The 27,622-nt window shown below is 41.8% G+C and overlaps 1 protein-coding gene across 2 annotated transcripts in view; it reads right to left on the bottom strand.

The window, feature by feature from the left end:
- Positions 1–27,622, bottom strand: part of LOC101468878 (interleukin-1 receptor accessory protein-like 1-B) — a 336,508-nt gene that overhangs the window by 9,936 nt on the left and 298,950 nt on the right. For both annotated transcript variants that reach the window (XM_014413138.3, XM_014413139.3), the window contains exons 8-9: positions 14,305–14,450; positions 9,291–9,437 (exon numbers count right to left, since the gene is read on the bottom strand). In XM_014413138.3, coding sequence (XP_014268624.2) covers positions 9,291–9,437; positions 14,305–14,450 — 293 coding nt within the window. The remainder of the gene's footprint in view (positions 1–9,290; positions 9,438–14,304; positions 14,451–27,622) is intronic.

The raw sequence follows: 27,622 nt of genomic DNA, 5'->3' as shown, positions 1-27,622 counted from the left end.
CAGATGCTCAAAATCTATTTTCACACTGGTATGCAGGGGAGCTATTCATTCACTGAGAGACTTCACCGAGACAGGACGCCTCCATTACACTGACCTCTGGGCACCTCTGCCCATCTGAGTGCTTTTCATTACTGCTCCGTCCCCACTGACGAATAATGTTGCCTTGATAGCTACTTTGCCCACTGCAGGCAAAACAAATTAGACTCCAGCCTGAGCTAAATGCCCGACGCGGCCTGCTAGGCCGGCACATGGCACGGATCCATCACCTACATGAAAGCTCTGATTGATGACGGATTTGAAAGGACTGAGAGGAGGAAAGACTTAACGCTTAATCTTCTTAAACAGGAGCAGTACTGTACGGTGAGTCAGGAGAATGAAGGACATGTCAGCCACTTTTTTACTCTGAACCTGATCAGTCATTTCAAAAGAGGTCAACAGGTTTTTAACCATTAAGTATGAAAACATAATAGCTTTTTATGTACTTTGCAGTTAGCAAAAACACATGAGCCGGTTTGAGCTGGTGAACTTAATCATAGCCGAGATACACTGATATTTGCAACTTTGTGGCAATGGTTTGACAATAATCTTTTTTGCTTCCACTCCCACTGTGCTACACGTGGAAATGAAAGCCTGTTTGGTACGGAAGAACTTCAGCGACCCGAGTTTTGTGCAAGACAGACCACGCTCTGTCTCCTTCCCAACATTTTATAATAGATTTATATCTATAATAGACAATTTCACAGTTCAAATGTAGAAATTAAATGTTTTTGTGCAGGTCGGAGTAAAGTCCTTCTCATTTTATCCACAGCCTTTGGGGACGAAAACGTAAGAGAAAACATCAGAGAATGCAGTTCCTCTAATGACCACTTGAGGGTGCAAAAATGCACCACTCCTCATAGACTCGCGTATTAAAATGACCAACTTTAGAGCAGAAATAAATGATGCCAAATGACTGTTTGACACAGGGTAAAACTTTAAAGTTGGGTTTGGGATATTTGGTTTATTTAAAAGGAACCCCGGCTTTTTAGACATGTTTGCGCTAAAATATGCACTGTGCTTTCAATAATATATATGTGGTGTTAAAATATGCCAAATGTTTTCCTTTTAAGCACATTTTATATAAAAGCGATTTACCAGTAGGCCGCCATTGTTATTTTCTTCTCAATGCACTCTGGGTAGTGACGTCATACGGTTGCATCGCATTGAGTTCACAGTTAGCGACGCACTGGAAATGGCTTCTGTTCAACCTTTCCAGTACTTAGTTTACATGAAGATGAAAACAATCGGTCACACGAGGACGCGAGAGTGGGGGAAAACTACTGGTGTCTATGCGGCTACTGAGAGCTTTTGTTGTAAAGAGCTCAATTTTATGGCAGCAGCTATCCATGGTATTGCATAACCGCATGATAAAAACATTAATAGAATTCTAATTTTTATTATACAGTGAAATTACAATATCGTTATTTTTACAGATTCTCCATGCAGCACAGTGCACCAAAACTTTTAAGCCATATGTCTTAATCCAGATGTTCTTTGGGCAGCCCTTGTTAGCCTCCATGACCGGTATAGTGCTGGTCTACCAAGTCATAACCAGGTCACTAATAGGCAAGTTAATTAATACGGCTGCTACACTATAGAAAACAAAACGGGTTAGCTGAACAAAAGCGCCTATACTGCCGACAACCAATACACGTCATCGTCCCAGAATACATTGTGTGCACAAAAACATGGCCGCTCCCACGGCTCCAAAAATGAATTAATGAATAACGGAAAACTCCTCAAGCATGTTTTTATGTAGTGGAGATCATTTGTAACATATTTAGAGTAACTTGTCATAATAGTCGGGGTTCCTTTGAACTATTCACAAGGTACCGGTGTCTGAGCACCTATGTGCGCTTCATATTATCCCAACTCCACCTCTCTTAAATCCTCTGGGTATAAAATAGAAACCATCTGACCCCCAACAAGTTTTGACTGGTGAACTTTTGTGACCTTTGGTGTTTACTCTGATAAAGATCAGCTCCAGTGCACGCCATATTTTTGGGCTTATGAAAATAAAATCATCAGATTCTATATGCTTTTTTATTCACTAAAAAGCATCACATCCGCACCACAATAGGAGGAAAGCACCATAACTGGGACACTCTGCTTGCATCTCTAATGAGTTTACCTCAAAGGCTGCGTTCACGCTGCGGCTCAGAGTTTTTGGAACTGCGAGTTCCTGTCTTAATTATGACTCGGCTCCCTCTGCTTTATAGTGGCCACCTGCAGCGTAGCAGCCATGTGGCGATGATGTTTAGTGTGTTGGAGAAGACAGGAGCAGAGAACGAGAGGGTTCAAGAGGAGGCAGTTTGGGATCAATTCTCAGCAGAGCATCACATTTTTTTATCCTTTAATATCCTCTCCATCCCACACTCCTGCTTCTCTCTGGACTGAGAGACTGTCAACAAGATTCACTTGCATCCCAGCGGGTAATCTCGATATTTGGGCTGGCGCGCACAACTCTTAGGTGACGCCTCGTAATTAATCCAACTTGTTTTTTTTGTTTTTTTATAACATGCAATTCATTTCACAGCGTCAGGGACATGTAAAAATAATTGAAATGTAACCTCATAATCACTCAGTATAACTAACTCTGAGGTTTATGTTCTGCTTCACAGAGACATAAATCTGCTTGTTTTTCTCTAGTAGCTTTTAAATGAAAGCTGTGTAGGCAGATCAAGGGCTATTTTAGTGGAGATGATTCATGCATCTGTTGTGAGAAAGAGAAAGCAGGGGAAGGACGAAAGCACGGGGTGAATCTAGGAGGTGCACTGATCCCCTGTTCGCTTGCGTTTCGATAGCTCGCTTATAGGAGGCTAGTGCTGTTCATCTGAGGTGTGCAACATATTTTTAAAATATATATCATCAAACAAACAAACAAAAAAACGCATCCGAGTCTTTGCTTCCTTGTCCCACATGCTGACTAACTTCGGCACGTGTGCTCTCTGTGTGCGTGGAGTCGGGGGGGTGCGTACGGGCACGGGGGCTCACAGTGAACTCTTGAACTCGCCATGGAGAGTGCCAAGAGAGTTGGAGGCGTAATCTCTGGGATATCTTTTGGCTCCATTACATTTAATGGAGAGTAGATTGGAACGTAACACACACACACTTAACTCTGTGCTTGAGGAGACACATGGCCTGGACTGCTAATGAGAAGATGACTCTTTGTTTTTAAGTAATGCTTTGTTTTTCATAATTCAGTATTCACTGAAATACTGCAATTCAATTTTTCTCAAAAATATGCCTTTGCCCTTGGTGTTTGGCTTGCATGCATTGCCATATTCTGGGTCTTGATCATACTCACACATTTTATCATGTAGTCACATAAAAAATAGAGTTTCAATAGACTCTATGGAGTCCTGCTAATCAAATGCAGTTGATGAATAGAAGCGTCAACACTTGTGAGCGCCTCTATAAAAGTTTTGGTAGTTTGCTGGTTTGGAGTGTGTGGGTGTGTGTTAACACAATGTCACAATCTTCCCAGGAGTGGACGTTCCACAGTGACGAGACCATGTAACCCTAACACACTGCAAAAAAACCCCAAGAGCTAAATCTCAGACTCTGATGGTCTCGGTTAGCATTTTGTATGTTAAAGTTCACAACAGCATCTGAACAATCTGATCTCCTTTGGACTTAAGAGACCAAAGTAGAGATGTTTGGCCATGATGCACAGCACAATGTTTGATAAAAACCAAATGCAGCACAAACATCTCACACTAACTGTGAAGCACGGTGGTGGTGGGGTGATGATTTGGGCTTGTTTTGCAGTCACAGGACCTGGGCACCTTGCAGTCGACCCTGAACTCCTCTGAATACCAAAGTATTCTAGAGTCAAATGTGTGGACATCTATCTGACAGCTAAAGTTTGTTCTTTTTGTATCACTAAGTTTTGGCCGATGAGCAAATGTACAACAGAACGGCTGGAAATAGAATAAAAGAAAAAAATCAAGGCATTGCAATGGGCCAGCTGAAGTCCAGACCTCAACTTAATTAAAATGCTGTGGGGAGACCTTAAGAGAGCTGTGCATAAGAGACTGATACAGTCATTCAGAAAATGATTACCTCAAGTAATTGATGATGAAGCCTCTTCTACAAGGTACTGAATAATAGGTCCTATGAAATCTTCCCTTTTCTTAAGAGTGTACAGAGTCTGCTCTCATTCAGATAATAAGGTGAGTCAGTACAATATATGTATGTATGTACAACGGTGGACACAAAAAAAAAGCCTCTAATCAGAGAAACTCTTACATTTGATAATTAACTGTTGGCCATCTGCTGGCATTAACTCTCTCTCTCTGTCAGATGTATTTTTTTTCTGTTTATTGAATAAAGAAAAATCTGAAGTTTTAAGTCAAATCAACAAATTACAACCAACAGCTGTACGTAACTTTACTGCCACAATGGGAACTATGGGTCATTTGAAAATCACAGGAAATTTTTCTATTTGAAAAGAAAAACGTAATGAAAAAAGTCTCATAGTTGGAGATCTAACATTGCAATAATAAATGAATCCATCCATTCTTCCACTTCAGCTCACAGGAGCTACAGTCTTAGCAGAAGCTGGCCAGACCTCCTCCTCCCCTGCCACGGCCTCCACCTCTAACCCAGCCAGCCATTTTATGGGTTTGTGCATCCTTAAATCCTCATTTCACCCCCTTTCCTCATATTTAGTGCCTTCCGTCAGAGTGGAGAAGGGGAGAGGGGTGCAGCCAACTCACCTTCTGACCCACAAAGCATCCTAAACAGATGCCCGAACATCCTAACGGGCTCCTTTTGAATCAGAGGATCAGTATTGACACCTTGAAGGCCAAAGGGGAAATCCTCTTACCGACTGTTCTGTTTGTTCTTAGTTTCTCGCAATTTCCCTCTTTGAGAAGAAGGAAACAATAGTAACTGTTTAAGCATTACAAACTGCCATTTCTTAACACAAACTCCTCATACATAGAGTATTTATTACAAAGCTCTCTCATTTCTACTTGACTTTGTCATCACAGATGAGCTACTTAATGCTGACCTCTGTTAGACACACTACTTCAAACAGGATGCATTACAGCCCCCTGTGGAAAAACCCCTGATATTCAGCAACGCCAAACCGCGCCGAACGCAGACGGAGACTCATAATTCTGCGGCACGCTGACAACGCTGACATTGGTATTTATGGCAGAGTGTTGATGAGCTCCCACCTCTTTGTCAAGCCCGCTCGGCTGTTGTCATCATGAAGCCTATTATTGATTCCACTGACACCCACACAATGTGACAAGCGAGTGGTCTTTAACTAAATTGCGCCGCTGACAAATAGCCGATGGTCCCTCCTATTGTTGCGTAAAGCTTACAATTTTGCATCTGGCAGAAGAGGGAGCCAGGCGTTCAATTAGTGCTTCGAGTGGCCGCCGAGAAACACATACAAGTTCTTGGCAGCGTGTGCAGCTACGCCGGGGGAAACATAAAATAGATATATAAATATTTATCTGTGCATTGGAGACACTGGCTTAAGCGCTTTATTGATGAAAAGTGCAGCTATATCGCCCTGTCAGTGCAGCAGTTACCATAGTGATGAGATCTCGGTTAACCACCTTCTGACTGTTTTTCTTCATTTCCAGCCCGTTTAATGCCTTACCCCCTATTTTACGTACGCGCCTTGTTAGATGCAGATGCGATTGAATGCCAAGAGGTGGCGGTGAAGAGATCTAATAGACCGCGGCGTGCTGGGAAGTATCGGGGGTGGGGTGAGGGGGGTCTCCTGAGAGCTCCAGAGGCAGAGTGCTGTGTCTTATTGAACCTGATCCCCTTCTAGTGAAGAGCAAATTGAAAATCTGTTTCTCTCTCCCAGCATTCACTCAGGTGGCGCAATTAAACGAGACAATTGCTGTTTGGCATTAAGTTCAAGGCGCGCCTTTTTTTCCCCTCCCGCCACCCTTTCTTTTTTGTTTTTTGCTTTTTTCTCCCCCCAACACAAACGCCTCTGGGCCATCCATTACGGCAAAGATCCATGGCCGGAAGCCTGACATAGCCAGAGGTAATGGCTTTCATTGAAACGTCTGATGTAGCAACCATCACAGTTTAGCAGAGCCGGGAGGGTACGAGGAGAGCAGCGGGCTACAGAATCCCTCCTTTTTTTACCTTTACCGCACATAACTCTGTCTCTTGCTGACTCTGTTTCCACCGCGTGCAGTCCCTCAGCCTCTCTGAAGTAATCTCATTCTCCCTGAATTCATTGCCGGGCTGGTACTTCAGAGACTCATTACAGGGGAATCAAATTAAAACTTGCTCCTTGTCTCAGTTTGATGCATTCTCAAGCCAAGACTCATCTACCAGGCCTGATTTTTTTCCTGTTTTTTTCCCTGTGTACTATTGGTAATGGGGCCTCAGAGTTTATGTTTTTGTCTGGCACGCCGGGCGATGTGTTTTGATTCGCTTTATGGCGAATGTGCGGCTGAATATATTACCCTTTAGCTCACACGCTTTCTCACATGTGGTTTGCATTCATGAGGAATAGAAATGGACATCAGAAATCACAAGACTCTATTGCCTTAGAAATTAAAAAAATGCATGTTGTGCTAATATCATCAAACTGCGGCAACAATTTGCACTTGGGCTGAAAGGCTAACTGACTAAAATGCATTGCATTAAAAAATAAACGTGGCCTAAGTTTATTTTTCCCACTTGGTCATCTACTGAAAGAACAAATTGCTGCTGTTGTGAGAATCAGGCTGCAAAATCCTGTTGCGTTTAAGCTGCTGTGTGTCTGATAAACTTTTAGACGGTTAAATAAGACTGTTGTCACCAGAAAATCAAAAGGTAATGGACTTCTCTATTGTGACTGAAGCTACTGTGGCTGCAGTTAGAGAGGCTGTTGTGATCTTTGCAGTTTCTCTGGGTTTCTATTGTACTCTAACCTTCTGCCTGTGGCTTCCATGTCATCCCTTTGTGAATGTCAGGAAAACAAAACCTAGCTTTTAAATAGATACAGCCACCATGACTTTCTCCACTGGTTTTCAAATTTGGATTTTAGCATTTTGTTCAACCCCATGTTGGGTCTTTACCTTACAATATAAAGCACCTTGAGATAACTGTTGTTATGATTTGACACTTCAATATTAATATAGTTGAATTGAATTGGATTTCTGAAGCTAGCCGGGATGTCATTGGCTAATGCTAATGCTAGGTTAGTAAGCTACTGTTTGGCACTTAACTGAGTTTAAAATGCTTCAAAAGGGAGAAAAGTCATAAAGATGTATGAGAGGTTTAATTCATTGACTTAAATTAGGTGTGACCACCCTCCTAGTAAAGCTCAACTTTGAGGCTTAACATAGTTCACAAATGTTGATTCAATGAACATTTAGCCTGTTTATAGCCAGCTTATAGTTAGCTGTTAAAAAATGTATTAATTTGCTATAAGCGTGTAAGTTCTCAGTCATCAGGGTCATGGTATTCTAAGGAGCTTGGAAAGAAAAGCTACTTAACTTCTTAATTGCTATAGAACCAAAACAGTTTCTTTGTTGAGCATTTTAACATGGGCGTTTGTGAGGACTGACTAATTTTAGAGGCGGCCTCAAGTGGCCGCATAAGGAATTGCACTTTTCATTGACTTCATTTTCTGATCTAGAACTGGCCTCTTGCTGCTTTATTTTGACATGTATTTATTTTCTTTGTTTGGCTTGCTGTGGTTTTTACTTTCTGACTTTGTTCTTTCAGTTTCATTATTGTATGATTGTGACATCTCTGTATATATTTATCTGTGTGCTTTCCTTAGATGTTGTCAGTTTGTCAGGTTCCTTACTCCATTGCCTTTTCTGACATTTACAAAACCCAATGCAAAGACTTTGAATATCTCATCATCTACAGATCATAATGTAATCAAATAATTCAGAGAATCTGGACAAATCTTTGTGTGCAAGAGACAAGGCTAAAAATCTGTTTTGGATGCCAGTGATCTTTGAGCCGTCAGTCTGCACTACAATGAAAGCAGTGGAAATCACTGCATTGACTCAGGAATCCCATATGAGCATAATCCAGAAATAACAGCATCTTCTCTTAGCTGAAGCTTGTTCAAAATGGAATGAGGCAAAGTGGAAAACTGTTCTTTGATCAGATGATTCATAATTTGAAGGTCTTTGTGATAAACATGGACGCCACATCTTTCAGACTAAAGAAGAGAGGAACCATCGACGCTCAGTTTGAAAGCCTGCGTCAGTGATGGCATAAGAGTAGACTCCAACGATTTAAATGGGCTGTCTGCAGTCCAGACTTTTCACCAACTGAAAACATCTGGAGTGTCATGAAATGAAAAGTTCAACCTGAGCTAATATGCTTTATGAAACACAAAAATGTCTACATTTAATGTTTAAATGTTGAAAGTGGGCGCCCAGAGGTTGAGCAGCAACTACTTGTGATTGGTGAAAAAATTCAGTGCAATCAACTGCTGTTTATTCCTCGTGACAAAGTGGTTATTGTTCTATATTTTACTCTTGTGAGCCGTTGAGAACTGTGAATAGATCGATGCCGTATAATCCCACAAAACAGCAGCTGCTTCAGTATAACCAAAAAAAAAGTTTACAAGATAAGCAGCTCTGAATAAAGTGACAGTGACACGTTGGGTAACATGGTGAAAGCAGCATATGTGAACTACAAGCGTTCACATTACTGGGTGAGTGGGTGTTAGTTACCCCATCTGCAACAGAATAATAATGGGAAAAAAATACACACAGTGACTAAATGTCCCCTAAAATAGAAAGCACATCAGCAGCAGCTGCTGCCGCCGCGCTCACAGCGCTTAAGTGATCAAGGCCGCACTGTCCCCTTTAAAGCTAAACTGTGCAGCTTTGCCTGTTGGAGGCTCTGAAACGCAACCAGTGAAAACTGTTTGAACAATCCAGTCTCCGTTACCCAGAGGTTGTGCTTTGTTATATAAGGAAACAGCACTCTCAGCGTGAACCTTTTTTTTTTGTTAACAAAGACGACAAGAAAAGGAGCCACATCAAGGATGGTGATGCTGTTTCGGGGACAGTCTACTGCATATGGATTGAAAAGATTTGTGAATGAGAAACTATCGTTTGCTCCTCTCTGTGTTATTTATACTTAGAAAAGATGCATACATTTACATAAAACTGTGCCACGTGCAGCTTTAAGATATGAAAAATGGCTCCGGTGTTTTCTTAGGTGATATCGGTTCAGGTCTGGAGATTTGATTCACACTGAGGGAAAGGACTCGTCGCCAAATATTATTAAAATGAATAACAACATCTTACCTCCATCTATATCCTCGCTGCCGAAGTGGTTCCTGTAGAAGAGCATGAGCTCGATCCGGTAGCACTTGTACAGCGTCACGAGGCAGATGAGCAGCATCAGGATGGCTCCCAGACCTCCGGCAAGCTCCACAGTGTACATCAGCTCCGCTAGTAAGCCAAAACATAGGGTGGAGTAGGGATGGGGGGTAAAAAACAGAGAGGAGTGAGAGGAAAAAACAAGCAGGATATCCAGTCTTCCAAAAAGTGCCAAAAATCACACCCTGCAAGCTGAAAAATTTCTCTGATTTCCAGTAAATGTGGATAACATGGGTGCTTCTCATTAGCATTTTTCATGCCTTCCCTCCTTTGCAAATTGATCCGCGGTGCAATCAATTTCCCTTATTTCTCCAGAAAGCGACTGCTTAGACCGACTTGTTTCCAACCATCAATTAACCATCCTCCTCCTTTTATAATCTGTGGCTGATTTCAAGCTTTTTGAAATTTTCAGAAAAAAGTTAAACAGGGTTTTAAGATTTGAGGATTTTGTAATCACAATAGTCATTTCGAGGTTTTGTTTCCCTTAAAAAAAACAAAAAAAAAAAATCTTTTTTACTGCAGACATTTGACTCTGCAAGACTACCTTTATTTTATCACAAATTCTTAGTCCTTTGCTTTTCTAATTCCCTTGTATTTCTTTTCTATTACACTGTGGTGCACTGGAGCAGGTTTGTATCCAGTAACGGAACAGCAGTAAATAATCAATCAAGAAGTAATGCGTGACGCGGTCACGATGGTTAAAAAAAAGCTATTTATTATTAATGAAATGGCTTTGTTGCACCTCCACATTTGTTTGCAAAAAAGGCTTTATGAGTCTCCCGTGGCTGCATTCATTCAGCGTGTGTTTGTGTCACTTTTTCTCGCTTTTCCTCTCCATCTTTTGCGTGTCGCTTATTGTGGCTGGACCGGATCCAGATGACACATAACTCAAAGCGGAATGAAAGTACAGCCAGTTCTATACCTGTCATTAAACGCCTCCTGGCTTGACTGGATAACAATAATAAAAAAAAGAAAACTCACACTGAGGCAACTAGTGCAACAATAGCATGTGACAGATCTGAGCACCGCGCTTATGAAGATCAGTTACATGAGAGCGGCTGCTGAGAGGTGAAGCTCCTGGCTGTTAGCTGAACTGCCCGGCACACAAACAGATCGAAGCAGCCTGCGCTTCCTGCCATCTGTCATCACTGCAGCCCGCCATTATCTCATGAAAACATGAAGGATCAGCGGACGCTAAATTCTAGGAACTTCACTGGTGATAATTCAGTTTTACAGTGATGTGCAAAAGTCTTGAGTCACGCCTCATTTCTTCATATTTTGCCAAGAAAATGAGAAATATGTGCAGTGATTTACTGTGATGTGAATGAACATGCATGGAAACACAGGCAAAAACACTTGTTATACAATTCTAACAAGCTTGAAAGTGAATATTTGGTATGACCCGTTTATTCTTTATCACAGCCTGAACATTCATAGGCAGCTTTCTCGTCATTTCTTTAGTTAATCTTCAGGAATAGTTCCCCAGGCTTGTTAAAGGACATTCAGGGCTCTTCTTTGGATGTTGGCTGCCTTTTCTTCTGTTCTCTGACAAGATGATCCCACACTGCTTCAGTAATGTTGAGGTTCGAGCTCTGGGGAGGCCAATCCATAATTGGTATTATGGTCATGCTGAAAAATGAAGATGTTACCAATCGGATGATTTCCAGATGGTATTTCATGGTGAACCAAAATCAGACTCCATCAGTTTTTATAGAATCTCCAACACCACTGTTTAAAGTGCTCCTCAAACCATGACATAGCCTCCACTGTGTTTCACAGATGACTATGGACACTCGCTGTTGTACCTCCTCATAGACTTTTCATTTCATCACTTCATCAGACTTGTTTCCACTTGTTTCAGTCCAGTTCTTGTGCAATATGGCATACCTCAGTCTTTTTCACTGTTTCCGTTCCATAAAAATGCCTTCTTCACAGCCACACTTCCATTTTTGAGGCTTCAGCAAACTTGACTCAACTAAAGGGTCAGATACATCTCTCATGTCCTGTGTCAGGTCTTTACTGGATTTTTTGTCCTGTTTCTTAAGAACCTGACTTGACTCAGACATTGTGTATTTGCTGTAGGTAGTTTTTAAGGCCTGCCACTTTTATCCTCTACTTGTCAAATTTCCTCAAACTTTTTAAGGACACACTGCACACCGTGTTGAGATATGGCACGTTTTCTACAAATAACTCTTTCGGAATCACTCTGTTGGTGCAAAAATGCAATTTTATGCCAGTACAAATAAAAAACACTATTTAAAATTGGATCTTTGCAAATTGTCTGTCATGTGTAGACAACACGGCTCATCCCTTGACTTATATGTCAGTGCTAAGTGGCTCAGCTAACTAAAAATGGTCAGGTACAAGGACTGCACTACAAAGAAAAAAGCAGCTAATGTTCAAAGAAAAACAATGAAAGAGCTTCTGAAAGCCTGGAGAACTACTGCTGAAGTCTGGCTCCTTGGGGGTAAATAAATGAGCCTTAAAACTATTGCACAGAGTGTTTATCTACTCATGGTATCTTAAAAAAGGTCCATACAATGACATTATTCAGTCAGAGTTTGCCTCGGGCAAATTGAAGGTGATATGTCACACTACTGGACAATGGACTCAACCATTAGGCTGCATGGTCTAGTAAGTTGCCTTGAAATTCAGGTCGTTTGCTTTGTCTTTTCGTGCTCTTGTCTCATTTTCAAGGCTTTTTCTTTGTTACAGTGTTTTCTGTCCATCTTTTGCGGTTTCCTTTTTGGCTACGCCTCACAAAATCTGGGTGGTCACCCTTCATTGGCTGACTAATGGACAACAGTAAAAAACCTGGACTGACTGCAAAGCTGCGCATACACATAAACACGGACAGAGAGGCCTCGTGTGCATCACCATCCATCACGGACGCACGTTTAACCCCGCTGGACTGCGCGATGCCCGTCCCACTGCAGCGGCCATCAGGCTGACAGCTCGCGTGATGAAGGATGATGTTCTGGAGAGCTAACGAGCACGGCGCGTGCCGCTTCATCACGCCTGTCCCGCGTCGACCTTCAGCCAAACTCACGGACGAACATATGCGCGAACGGGAAAAAAAAAATACTCAAAACAAACGTAGGGAAGCATAAACACAGCTTTACCCCACTGAGCCTCAGACTTTCTCGCTTTGCCTCAGTTTCTGTCACTTTGGCCACCAAGTATCATCCCGACTTAGTTTTCTCTGAGAGAGGTGCCTCAGCTAACAAGCACCACGAGAACCCGGATCCCTCGCTTCTTCTTTACCGTCCTTTCCCCCGCCACCCTCTCACTCTGCCGTCCTGCCGTAGCGCTCACCGCTTCTCCGCTCAGATATCTGGACAGAATAACGAGCCAGCTGCTTCTCAAGCAGCAGAGATTACAGCAGAGGAGGCCAATTCTTCTCTGCCTGGCATCCATATTGTAGCAGCGCTGCAGAGGGACAGATTAAGACAAATTAGCTCCTGACGACTAGAAGGCTGGATTTGATGGAGCCACATGGCATCGGGCAATTCATCATCTCGTTCTCTTGCCCCCATTTCTGCATCTCTCATCGTCTAGGGATGTGGATGAAAAGAGGGATGATGAAAAGGCGAAGCACTCATTAAGTAGTAAAATAAAATTTGGAAACCTGAACCTGCTGCTCTTCGCGTTCACAAATGGAGAATCTACGCTGAACTTCCAGTGCTGGGAGCAATTTACTGTCAGTGCTGCTGGTGTTGTTAATGCTGGGAGAATTCCAACTTCTCGATAGCAAGAAGAAGAAGTGGAAAAAAGGATGCTAAGACTTCATGCTATGCATATTCTGACTGATACGCCATGATTATCTACAACGAGGGGAAAGAGTAAAGTCATTCCGAGTGCTGTTTTCAGCTCCACGACACAAGTGAGGAGACACATTTTAGAAAAGCAGTGTTAACACTAACTAGTCCTGCATGGAACCTGCGCTCTACGGACGCAGCACAAAACCCCAAACAACACTGAATTGAGTCAATTTCACGTGGTCTCGCTATCCTGTGAGAGGACAGGGCTAATCTTCCCCTGTTTATTCTGAGATTCGACTTTGCAGCATAAGCCCCTTTAATATAGCAAATGGAGGGGAACTGGGCTGGCATCAAAGCTGGATCCAAAGCAGTAGGCTTAAAAGAGAAGAGAAATATCTTACTATGTTAATGTATTCAATGCTGACAACTTTAAGGATGCAAAGACACCTCCCCCCCTCGCTTCCTCTGGCCTTGCCTAATAAAAAAATATGAAAAAAAAAAAGACTTACATAACCACACTGAAGATGTGCATCTCTCTAAAAAAATCATCATGGAATCAACTTTCAAACAGTCGATCCTCAGTGAGGCGAAATCATAGGGAAATTTTAAAAAAAGTTTGCTTGGATAAAAACCCTGGAAGTGGGGAAGGGGCGGAGGAGACAGTCGCCAGTGATGAAAGATGAGAAAATGAGTGAGAGTTCAGCGATCAAAGGAGGATTTGTGTGTTGGGAGAGGTCACTGCCAGACACTCAAACAGCTTGTCTGGCATCACAACACCGAAGGCTGCCTCTCTCAGTAAGTAATTTCTCTTTCTCTCTCTCCCCCACGCAAACTAATGCTTCCTCAGGCTGAGGTGGATGAATAGGCTTTATGCACTATCCACCAAACTGTCCTATTTTCTTTCCCCGCCCGAGGCAGGAAACAACTGGTCAACTCCCAGGATCCCGCCAGTAGTTCTTCTTATTACTTGGTGAACTGCTGCAGGAGATTCTCTCCACTGTCAGAGTGGAGGCCTGTGGTATTAAATGGTGCTTTTGTCCTGGAAAGCTGTAACATCCTATTATTAAATATAAAGGCTACTCTATTCATCTGCTAGATTTATGTTGAAATGCACTTCCTGATTTAAATACCGATTTGTCTTTTTCCAGCTTGCACGTGAATCTGTGAGCTTGGCTCACCTTTCTTGACGAGTTGGACGTTGGCCTGTCGCCGCCCGTTGCCATTCTCCACGTAGCAGGAGTAGTTGCCCAGGTCGGCCTCCTCCAGAGACTCGATGGTCAGAGAGATCGAAACCTCCTGCTCTCCCAGGTGCTCCCGGATTGTCCTACAGGGGGGAGCAAAGAGCAAATGAACAATAAGCATGTGCAAGTTGGTGAAAATGAATCTCCTTAGGCTGGTAGCGTGCTTCGCAGTGAGTAACAGAGCAGGGCGGGGGCCAGGTAAACAAATGTTAATATAGTCATTAGTTTAATGACCCAAAAAGCTAGCTAATGGGGACTTCTGCTGAAGACCAGACACTTTATTACCTGAGCAGGACGCTATTTGTTTAATGTCCTTGAATTATTCCCACAAAAAACATCTAAACGCAGGGTTTGATTATAAAGCAGTCAAAGTAATTGGTTAGTTTATTTAGGTGCTTTATTGAGTAAATGTAGATAACTCCCTGTTTTGGCTTTTATTGGCCATATCTTTAATATTTCGGTTCACTCTCAACACTCTTATCAACTCCACTTTAGTCATTACTTCTGTAAAAGCAATAATAAACCTGCTATGCTCTTTCTGGCCTGCAATAAAATGGCATAAAATAGTGTGTTATTGGAGTATTTCGCTGCAGGATGTGGTACAGACCAAAACAGAAGCAACGCAGTGTCCTAGAACCCAACTAGCAGCATTGCTCTATGCTAGATGCATAAACTGGTATTGCAATGGGGTTATAAGATGTTGCACTGACCCAAGCTGATCAAAAGCATCAGTTATTGAAGCTTTAAATGTGGACTGTTTAATTACTTGGTCTCTTGGAGACAATATAACAAGTTAAAAATGCGCTGGGAAAATGTTGGCGAAGAGACGTGCGGATGAAGTATGGCTTCGAGGTTTGTTTTCATCAACTTTATTAATTTGTTGCTGTAACCTCAGCTGTGTAGTTGGCTGGTTCATGGTGGTTCTTTGTATAACGAGTAAGATTAGCTGTTAAGAGACCTAACCTCAGCATGCTTCATCCAGCAGACAAAGAACAGCAGCAATAATCAACAGCAAAATCCCCGTTCACGTGCACAACTTCATTCTCTGCGGCCTGCTGGAGCGGGGGGGCTAGTAGGAGGAGTTGGCCGTCCGACTGCGGTCTGGGGTGTGGGGCCTCCCTGCTGCTGCGGAGTCGGGGTGGTCTGCCTCTCCCCACCGCAGGGAAAAGGGTAACACCACCTGGGTCTGGGTGCAATTCCCCCCTCCAGGGGCAAGGGTACCTAGACCCGGTTTGTAGAGTACGCTTGGGGAGTGTGATTGTGTGTACAGCGTCTCTTTATGTCTGTCTCCACGTTGGTTGAGTGTGGAGTGAGTGCATATGAGAGCATGAGGGTGGGAATGGATGTTTGTGTCTGTGTGTGCCTGTATGTCTGTGTCTATATGTCAGGTTGGGTATCAGACGCCACCTCTCTGGGGACACCTCAGGCCCTCCAAGGTTTGGAGGCCTATCTCCACCCACCACCACTTCCCCTGCCGGTGGCGGACTCCCTCAGGTGTCGGTGTGTTGGTGGTTCTTTGTGTCTGGGGGTGGGCGTCCGGGTACACACCGGCTCACTCCTTGGCGGCCGCTTGTCGGGGCCTGGGGCCTGGGGCTCGCTCGGGCCCCTTTGGAGGTGGGGTGCCCCCGGCCTCTCGGCCTAGGGCTCGGTCACTCAGGCGCAGCTGGGGGCCGGCGGAGCTCACGGGCGCGTCACTGCAACCCCCCCTGGCTTCTGCTCCGCGGCTGCTGAGTGAGCCCTCATCTGGGACTCTCCTCAGCTCTTACTGGAACAGTGGCGCGGCTGCCCCTCTGTTGGTCTTCCATGGTCTCTTGTGTTCTGGGGTCCTCTGGATGTCTGGAGTTTTGATCTCCTCCATACCCGCTTCACACCCTGGAGGACGGGGCTGTGGCCCCCCCACACTCCCTAGCAGATCATTACATGGAGAAACCTTTGGAATGCAAGCATGCTGATCCACACAGGTATGCACACATGGGTATTCACAGACGCGGACTAAAGCTTTCTTGGCTGCTGCCTCAAAGCACACTGTGCGCTGTCTATCTTGCGTGCTGCACAATATCGTTTATTACTTAGTAAATACTGATATCTATGACTAGCTAGTTTATTGTGATGGTGCTTTGTTTTCTCTATTATTATGTTACTCTTTGTTGTTTGCTGTCTCCTCTGTTTGTTTGTTTGTTTGTTTTTTCTCCATACAGGTGACCCAGGAGTTTTTTTTTTTTTTTTTTTGTCTCTCTTCCCCCCCCTTCTCACCGTCTCTTCTCCCCTTGGGTTTTCTTTCTTTCTCTCCCCCTCTCTCTCTCATTCATTCCCCCTGTCCTATTTATTAAAAAAAAAAAAAAAAAAAAAAAAAAAAAATGACAAAGGATGAACTGAAGCTCTGCCATCACGTAATGTCGCATACTGCTGTTTCTGATGTCATTTAAAAAAAAAAAAAAAAAAAAAAAAAAAAAAAAAAAAAAAAAAAAAAGATTTAAATTGAAATATTCATTCAAATTAAAATAATTCATGATTTTATTAAATATAATTGCATTTTGAATTGGATGACAGCAGCACGTTGAAAAGAAAAAAGCTGGGAGAGTTCAATAATGATTAAGTCCTGTCTTTATTGTTTGTTTGACTCCTACATGTTAGCAGGAAAACACTTGACTGCGTAGCTGCCTAATGTTCAAGTGTCCTTAAAAGTCAGCTTCTAACTTGTGTAATTACTGTTTTGATAACTTTGTCTGTCTAAAGCTAAAAAGAATAAAGAACTTCAAGGCTTACTAACAACTTTTTTACTAGACCAGTGATAAAGCCACTTTATTATGTACAAAAACTGCTCGCTCATGCAAATATCTAACCAACCAACCAATCACAGGGCAGCAACTCAGTGCATTTAACCGAGTGGGTATGGTCAAGACGGCCCGTTAAAGTTCAACAAGACCAGATTGCTTCAAGATGGTGGGAACGCTCAATAACTCAAATAGCAACGCATTACAACCAATATATGCAGAAGAGCATCTCTGCTTTCATGTAGATGGGCTACAGCAGCAGAAGACCACTATGTATTAATAGACCTCTCTGCATTGAATCATATCTGTTATTAACCTCTGTCTCTCTTCCACAGCATGTCTTTATCCTGTCTTCCTTCTCTCACCCCAACCGGTCGCAGCAGATGGCCGCCCCTCCCTGAGCCTGGTTCTGCCGGAGGTTTCTTCCTGTTAAAAGGGAGTTTTTCCTTCCCACTGTTGCCAAAGTGCTTGCTCATAGGGGGTCATATGATTGTTGGGTTTTTCTCTGTATCTATGAAGCGCCTTGAGGCGACTTATGTTGTGATTTGGCGCTATATAAATAAAATTGAATTGAATTGAATCTCATTCCCAGTCAACTAAGAACAGGAAACTGAGCCTACAATTTGGAAAAACTTAGCCGGGTCTGATGACGTTTGAATTCTAATGCAGCAGATGGTACAGTCAGACTCCAGCTTTGGCCAAGTGGCAGTGTCATAAATAATTGCCTGCTTCCTTCATTTTTCTTACATTTTAAGGAACTGCTGCAAAAAGTGTTTGCCTGGTGCGGCGAGGCAGATATTGTAGACTTTTGGAGCTAACTCACTCCAAAGTCTCTCCTCTCTGCTTTGGACCCAAACACATAAGACAGCATTGGACTTTTGAGGTGCCATCGTGATGATGAAAGGCTGATTTGCTGTTTGAGCCAAAGGCAAGTGTTGAACATGAAATGTCTGATGGTGGACAGATTCTATCAATTAATCAGGAGAGATCGGCTAATGCTTTGCTGTGAAAAGCTTTTGGACTTTTGGTTGGTAAAATGAAGCTAAGATACAGATTGTTTGGTAAAATTTGGCAACATCATAACTTCAAACACGCTTTTGAGCAGGGATTCTAGCTGCCTCATTACTGAGGTGTACATAAAAGTAGCGTCTGAAAGCTTTTAACAAGTTTGTTTGAGACAATGAAACAAAAGGAACAGAAAGAATTCTGACTCAGAACGTGCAGGGCTGAAAGGGTACACGTGTTCTTATTCCAGTGTTTGCAGCTCTGAAAACACAGACTCCAAATACAAACGCTAGATCAGAAAAAAACAAAACAAAATTAAAGTCAAAAAGTCATAAGAGAGAATATTGACTCTTTAATAAAATATCTTACCAAAAGGTTCACCCCAAGTAAATCTGAATTCTGTCTACAGTGTGCATCTTAAAATCCATAAATCATAAGATACGATAAGATAAGAGATAAGATAGAACTTTATTAATCCCTCGGGTGGGTTCCTCTGGGAAATTCGACTTCCAAAAAGCACAGCAACGACCGAAGTTACAGTTACAGAATTGTTATATGTTATATATACACACACATATATATACACACACACACACATATACATATATATATATATATATACATATATATATATACACATATATACACATATACACATATATATATACACATATACACATATACACATATACACATACACATATACACATATATATATATATATACACACATATATATATACACATATACACATATATATATATACACACATACACACACACACACACATATATAAATACAGAGACAAATATAAATAAAATATACAAAGGGGATAAATAGAATAAATAGGAATAAAAAATAAAAATACAAGTGAATTGCACATTTCAAGTATTGAGTCTATTGCACTGTTGACTATTTACAAAAAGTATTGCACAAGGTATTGTACAGTGAGGTGAAGAGGCACTACAGCTTAGTTGTTCCCTCCTTTGTCCTCCTGTTTCCCCTCCCTCTCCCCTCCAGGGAGGAGTTAAACAGTCTGATGGCGTGTGGGACAAAGGAGTTTTTAAGTCTGTTAGTTCTTGTCTTGGGGAGAAGCAACCTGTCACTGAACAGACTCTTCTGATTGTTTATGGCCGTGTGCAGAGGATGCCCAGCATTGTTCATAATGTCCAGCAGTTTCTTTAATGTCCTTTTCTCTGCCACTGTCACCAGAGTGTCCAGCTTCATGCCGACCACAGAGCTAGCCTTCCTGATCAGTTTCTCCAGCCTGGATGAGTCCCTCTTTGCTGTGCTGCTCCCCCAGCACACCACAGCATAGAAAAGTACTCCAGCAACCACCGACTGGTAAAACATCCTCAGGAGCTTCCTGCAGATGTTAAAAGACCTCAGCCTCCTGAGGAAGTACAGTCGGCTTTGGGCTTTTTTATACAGGTGCTCTGTGTTGCATGACCAGTCCAGTTTATTGTCCACCCACAGCCCGAGGTACTTGTACTTGTTGACCACCTCCACCTCCTCCCCCTCTATCTGAACCGGCAGTGGACCTTCTCTGGACCTCCCGAAGTCCACAACCAGTTCCTTAGTCAACCTTGGACCTTGGAATTACTTCTGTCTGGGAAGAGTGCAATTCTGAGACACTGTCTGAGATAAACTATGCACTTTATACCTATACAGTGCATATCTGCAACTATTTTTCCCGAGTTCTAAAGACCAGGCATCTACAATAGACACAACCTCAGCTCAGTTCCAAGCTCTACTTTTTCCTGACATAAAGTATGTGCTAGCAACTTTTTTAGATGGTAGCATTTTAGCGCATCAGTGGAACAAAACTACATGAAGGTAGGAGCTGCCCGTCCGTGACTGCCGATAAGCAAACACCATATGAGTCATGACACATTTCCCCCATGAAAATTACTGCTCTGTTGACTCGCTGAGGCTCTTGACGTTGATTGCTTGTGACACATTGGTATGGGGATAATAGTGTGACTGTCACGATGCACTACAGCACCGACCTATCACACACATTTTGCCAGAAGGTTTAGCGAGATGATGTTTCTGTTACAAAGTACTCCCTTTTCTAGAAATCTATATACTCTCCCACATTACAAACAGCGTGTGCAAAGAGTAGAATCCATTGCTTCGACTATTTGATCACAGTTGGTGTACTGGAGAAACACTCTGATACTTGAAAGCTTATTTTCTTTTTCTCTTGGCAGGATATTGTGTTCATTAGCATAAAATGGATTTTCACAGCCTTCTCTTCATTATCATTGTCTCCCTTGTTTAAGAGAGGAGAAAGAATGGTGTCATACTGTAGCTAAGTGGCTTCAATGAGAAGAGTTGACACCAAAACCCTCAAAGTGTCGAGGTATATTCTCATAAATTTGAACAAAGTAAGCACTTTTTCCAACTAAGCTGTTCTGTACAAGAGCCTGGCTCCTATTTAATAATCTCCGGTAAGAGGTAAATCCCTTTTCAGCTTAGAAATCAGACCATGTGGCTTTTCTCAGAAAAATTCAAAGCTTCAGAAAGTGAAAGAAAATAACACTATTAATGCGTGGGTCTATATTTAAGGGTGAAAAATAAAAATAACCTAAAGTTTAACATCAGTCACCAAGAGAAACAGTCTCACATGACGGCCTCATAGGAGACTTCCACGGATCACTAGAGTCATTTCGTAACATCTCACTATCTCACTATGTCAGTGGAAAAATTCCACCTCCACCATGGACATGGTGCCGGTATTGGTGAAGAGCGTTTGAGCTTTTTGAGGACCAACTCATATTTCAAAAAGTTTGTACGAGCACAGTATGAGATAATAATACCGTCAGATAATCATGGTGGACAAAGGCTAGGCTGCCTCTCCCAGGCACTGGTAAATTCCTTCCTCTCCAATTCCACTAAAGTCAGGTTCCCACTTTGAGCACCAGCACTTTAATAGTAAACCAGTGCTAAACAGTTTATTTATTTATTGGTATATTTCTTTGGTGTTAATGCATCAAAATGGTTATAAATGAGGCACTTTGTTGGTGGAGAAGAAATAAAACGAAAGTGAAATGGTAGAAGAAATATCAAAATATCAAGTTTAATTGATTCTAAAGTTTAAGAACTGTTGAATTAAAAAAATTCTACAGCTCATCAGTCATCAAGCATATTTTCAATGTGATAGACATAAAAAAGCAACTGAAAAGCAGTGCGTGTATGTCTGTTCTGTTAATGTCAGTGAACATTTACAAGTTGGATATATCAGGCATAGTAATTTATGGCGACATTACGCCTATGTTACATGTACTGGTATGCTGTTAATATGTTACATGTACGCTATGTCAGTGCTTCCCAACCACTGTGTTGCGGCACATAGGTGTGCCGTGAGAAATGATCAGGTGTGCCATAGAAGATTATCTAGTTTCACCTGATTGGTACTCTAAGCCAGCGGTCCCCAACCTTTTTTGCGCCACGGACCGGTTTATGCCCGACATTATTTTCACGGACCGGCCTTTAAGGTATCGCGGATAAATACAACAAAATAAAACTAGTACCGGTACCGAAAAAAGAAGATTTATTCATAACACACGTGAAAAGACCCAGGAAAACCGAGTAAACGATAAAAACGATAACAAAATAATGCTGAAAACCGATAAAAACCCTGAAAACCATACATTTCATACCTGAGCCTCAACTCTCGCGGCTCGGGGGTTGGGGACCGCTGCTCTAAGCGATCGGCGTGAGAAACAGGCAGAACAATTACATTCTCTTACACTAGAGGGCAGTACCACTTCTTGCTCCAATTAAATGGGTTGCCAACTGCCAGTAAAACAGAAGAAGAAATTACATAGTCATGCTACGAGTGAGACAACGCAGCGCGCAATAGTAATAGGTAAATATTTAAAAAGTAAAAGTATTCAGTCTGATCTTGGTCCTAGAATTCCGAGCCAGATGAAGGTCCTAGCATAAGCAGTGGTCAGAGGAAAGACAAAAAAAGGTATACTTGGGACAAGTCAGGCAAATTCCACTATGTCTGGTACACAGGGCTTTTTCTAATGTGAAACGTGCCGTGGCTCCAAAAGGATGGGAGACACTGCGCTATGTGTACGTTATTGTTCGCAAATACATTTTGCCAAACAATTTTTACTGCAGTGACACTTTAGGGTGACTAGAATGTGACACTAATTGTGCCCATAACTGATTACTTTGTCTTACACAATGAATATAAATATAAAGAAAATCAATGTTTTTATTGTCATTTTTTGGTGTTTAGCTATTTCTTACATCTCATCTAACCTTTATCACATCTTACTATATACAGAAGATAAAAAGCAAAACATACACCAAGCCTAGCTGTAACCAGACAGAGCAGAGACATTATTTCCCATTATTTCTGTTCTCCAAGAAGGCACAACCTCAGCTACATGAGGTATGATATGATGATGTGAGATGGCAGGGGCTAGTAGGTAAAAAGAATGCCTACTGGTAATATCTATGGAAGTGATTACAGATGATAAAAACCATTCAAATGGATTGAGAACATAAAAAATGAGTGTTTTCCATAGCAGGATACCTGACCTCAAGTCAGTCCATTTCACAGTTAACCAGAATTAGCATAAAACAGGTACTAAACAAAACATTGGAAAATAAAGATCAATGTCTACTTATAAAGCCTGTTTCGGAACAACTGTTACAAATGAAAAAACAACAAGAAAACAATGCTCGTTAAAAAAGCAAAATCTGTCCTGCTGTGCTCTTGTGAAAAAACAGGCATGATATACGAGCAGATAATCTTTTTAAGGTTACCAAAATTACAGCTATTTCTAGCCCCTGTTTAATGACGCATGGGGCTAATAGCACAAAAAGGTGTGAGTGCCACTTGAGCATTTGTCTGCTGCCTGCTGCAGGGTATTTGAATATGAAAACTCATCTAATTCTTGTTGATCAATGAACAAGCCAAACAAAGCAGACTGGGAAGTGCTGGGAGGATAAAGAATAACTATAATACACCCACTGCTGCCATGGCAATATCTTACATTAGCTTTACAAAGTGCTGCTAATAATTGGTGTCCCACATAGAAATTATCACTCTGCAGTGAAACTTCTTTTATTGACCATGCACAGAGAAGAACTATTAGAAGTAATCATTTTGCAGCTACGTGGACTTATAGCAGCTTCATAAAACCTAATAATGAAGTTTTACTTTTTATGCTGGTCTCCAGCAAATATAGCAGAAAGGTTAGCTCCTGGGGTAAAGGTTATGTGAGTATATAAGGTAATTCTTTTAGGGTTTTCTCACAGTGCCTGTTAGCTCATCGTTCTCCATTGAGAGGCCAGTCGGGCAGATATGACAGGGGATCACAAGGCTGAGATATAGATCCATGCTGATGGTTTTTTAAAGAGGCGGCACCCATGTGTAACTCGACACAGATTGAAACACTTAAGGCGTCGGCAAAGGAAAAAAATTCATCTTTGTTTACAAAAAACACTCATACCCATCATACTTGTTACTGAAAGTCTTAAGTGGAGGTCTAAGTGAGTTCCTGGAAAACAGGAACCATGAAGTGTGAACACACCCACACATACATCTGCCAGGTCCCTGGCACATATCTCGGGGTCAAAAAAACATCTTGGTGTTTTGTGACTTAAATCTACCAAAGACCTGACATCAGTTTCAATGTAAAATGTTTGGAGTAAAAATAAAACCCCCACAAAAACCACAAACTGTTTTCTAACTCAGGTACACTTCGGTAAATCGAGTTTGCCTGAAAACAAGGGCAAGGGTCTGTAGCCTATGTGATGGAAAACTACAGCAGAAGTGAAAGCCCACGCCACGGTGGCTGGGAGGCAAAATATTGCATCATTATTCATCTCAAATATGAGTAAACATCACATATTAGCCTGAAACACTATATCTGAAAGGTTGATTTGAATTACTGTAGATCAGAGCTGATCTGAAATGTAATATTTTATACAATGACAGATCATCCAATGTGCATACGATTTGTGCTGGCATGCATGTGCAGCGCTGTTGCATCAGTAAGCGGTAGGAGTGCTCCACTTTTCAAACTGTCAGATAATGTTGGCAAAGGACTGTTATTTCTACTCTGCACAGCTGTGAGACTGAATATTCTTATGTGCAGAGCAAGATTTGGGAATATATACATTGATGTGCACACTTGAAAATGTACATATGGATGTTTGAAAATTCATTTAACCAAAATCTGAGAACCTTGATACAAATTAGGTTACTTTTTAAGAATATACCCGAAATTGATGGGAAAGGTCTCCCCCAAGAAGAAGCTACTATGAGTTCAGGAATGGCTCAAGGACTCCAAAAGGTCTCCAAAGTCCCCAGAAGCTGGAAGAAACCTGATCCACCACCACGCAACCTACAGAATACCAAGGATCCCCTACCAATGTACTGGTTTAAGGGCACCCCGATAGCTCAGCTGGTAGATTGTGCAAGTTTGAGTCCACCCTTGTGTATTTGTTGCATTTCATCCCTTCTCTGCCAATGTAGCTTTCCCCATCCACATACAATGTGCATAACACTAAAGGACATGCCCACACAAGACCAGATGGTTCAGTTTTAAAGTTGTAACTAAGATTTCTGACGTCGGCATATCTAGTAGAGTTAAAACAACTCGAGCCATGTACCCTACCTGGTATCTGAAAAGACTGGAGAGAATATGTCTGCCTGTTTTCTCTTTGAACGCGTGAACATTTCCCAGAGAGGCTGGAGAAGTAATTTCGGATGGAAATCAGGGCTGCTGTACCGATACTGTTGCTTAGTGACAAGCATGGTGAGAATTATTTGTGTTTGTCAAGGTAAAGGTCAACTGGTAGGTGGTAGAAGTGCACAGGTGTTGAAACAGATTTTACAGTAAATCAAGAGACATGTTTAATTCCACGCTTCCTCTCAACATCTGGCCGGGGAACCAAGCATATAATAACTATAATAACTATCATTTTGTTTTTGCCGTACTGTTTTATGGGGTATTTTTGGAAGGAATAATTTTATATTGTGCTTAGATGAAAATAATTTCTTCTGCACTTGGCTAGCTTATCTCAGGAGAAGTAAACTACCATATGTGTGATTCTTGTCTTTCTGTTAAGCTAAGCTGGTGGTTCCAACCCTAAATTCCCCATTAAACAAGTCAATTAACTATTTGTTAATGCAAATATATCAAATCAGGCATGTGGACATGGTCATAATGACGTACTGAAGTTTAAAAGAAATATCAGAATGGAGGAGAAAGGTGATTTAGGGGACTTTTAACCTGGCATGGTGGTTGGTGTCAGAGGTTGTTTTACTGGGATTTTCCCACACAACACAACAATCTCTAAGGTTACAGAGAATGGGCTGGAAAACAGAAAATATCCAGTGAGCAGCAGTTCTCTGGGTGATATTGCTGTGTTGATGCCAGAGGTCAAAGGAGAATGACCAGCCTGCTTTGAGCTGATACTGATGTACTGATCGGTACTGAAAGTACCTCAAAAAACCACTCTTTAAAACCAGGGCATGAAGAAGAGCATCTCTGAATGCACAACATGCTGAACCTTGTAGCAGAGGGGCTACAGCAGCTGAAGACCACACCAAGTGCCACTCTACATTGTAAATACCCTGACTATACTCACTGATTAACTTAGCAAAGCTAAGACATCTGTTTAGCTTTTGCTAAGCTAACACATACTATACTTTGGGTCTTTCTAAGCAACTAGTTCAACCTTCATATGGAGAATTTAATAATTCTACATATATTAAAGTACTAAATCACATATGCACTGTATACACTTCAACAAAGGTTTGTATTATTAGGCTTTTATTTTCAGACGGTACTGAGCAGTGCTGAGTTTGCAGCACTAATAAGCAGAGACCCTGGACGGTGTAAGTACCCTGATTTCCCATGATATGTCCAAGAACGTTAATTATAGTTAGAAAATGAAATGAAATTTTACACTTGAACTGCTACTCAAAAGGGTGCTGTATGCCCTTACACCGGGGGACTGAAACTTCTTCTGGTTTCAAACTTCGGCAGCACGGTCTTTAAGTCTGCAATCTGTGCTGCGTCTTCTCACAAATCCATGAAGTCATGTTCTGCAGCCACAATTTTTTTTTATCAACCCTGAATCTCAGTGGTGAAACATTGTGCCAAAAGCTCCATTTTATGTATTACAGGCGGCCCTTAAGGGAATACTCCTGTGTGATTAATTTCCATTTCAAAGCTAAAAGCTCATGGAATGATGTCAGCGAGTGGGTTTGAAGTGGTGCAAACTCAAATGGGAACAAAAAAAATGAAATAAATAATAACGCTCAGAGGGAGACAGCATCTCACAGTGGCACACAACAAAAATATGTGTTTTTAAAAACTTGAATGCGTGTATACTCCTCACGTCTGAGCCTGCACACACACACACACACCTTCCGGTCACGGTTTTGATTTCTTGCCTTGTTACCTCATTTGACTATCGTATGAAAGCAGGTTTCTAACTGCATGCGGTGAGCCACTCACTATTCCATCTTCTCATCTTTATTATACCACCTACGCAGTGTCGCCACCTGCCAACCCCCCTCCCCCTCCACCTCCACAGTCCCCTTAAATCCTGTAGGCTCTAATTGGCCCGGTGTCCTTCACGACAGAGAGTGGTGCTGAGAGCTGGACGGAGCATGCTAGCAGGCTAATAGAGACATCTCGAAATGCCAGGTCACTGACTGGGCCGCTAACTCTCCTCCCAGCCTTGTCACGCTGCTTATGGTTAACCTTTTCTTTACATAGCATTTGTCGACAACAAGAATTTTTCTAGTCATACGTGTGGTCCGTGAAAGGGGTGCATCGGGGCAGGATACCAAACACAGATGCTATGTGGTTTTTGCAATACAGACACGAGCAAGAACGACAAATATAAGTTTGACAAATAAAAAGAGTGAACTATCTCTTCGCTTTTATTGATTCAAAACCATTCATTTAATTAAATCAATCCATGTTTTTGACACTAGTTTTCAATCTGTAATTGAATTACAGCTAAGGGAATTCAGTGTATTTATACTGTGTCTTCTTGTTACCCTTATCTGAATTCCCCTGTGATGACAGCAAAGCAAAGAAACCCATTCTTAAGGATTAAGCATTTCCTCTTCACAGCTACAATTACTTCTTGCCTGCAATTTTTTTAACCACACTCGACTGTGACCACAGTCACAGCACAAATACATTATACTCAGCGTGCATTAACTTAGAAGAGCTCTTTTCTTCTTTCAACATATTTACTATGTATATTTGATTTTTTTTAAGGTTTTATAATCCTCTTCACAAAATCGGTGTAGTACTGTCTTGAGTAATCCCTCATTTCTTGCTGCAATCACTACTTATTACAATTGTACAAGCTTGAAAGTCAATATTTGGTATGGCCACCTTTATTCTTCATCACAGTCTAAACTTGCTTTCTTTAAGCAGTCTTCAGGAATAGTTCTCCAGGCTTCTTGAAGGACATTC

This window comes from Maylandia zebra, linkage group LG23 (genome assembly GCF_041146795.1).
Source record: "Maylandia zebra isolate NMK-2024a linkage group LG23, Mzebra_GT3a, whole genome shotgun sequence".
Classification (NCBI taxonomy): domain Eukaryota; kingdom Metazoa; phylum Chordata; class Actinopteri; order Cichliformes; family Cichlidae; genus Maylandia; species Maylandia zebra.
This window is presented reverse-complemented; position numbering and strand designations above follow the sequence as displayed.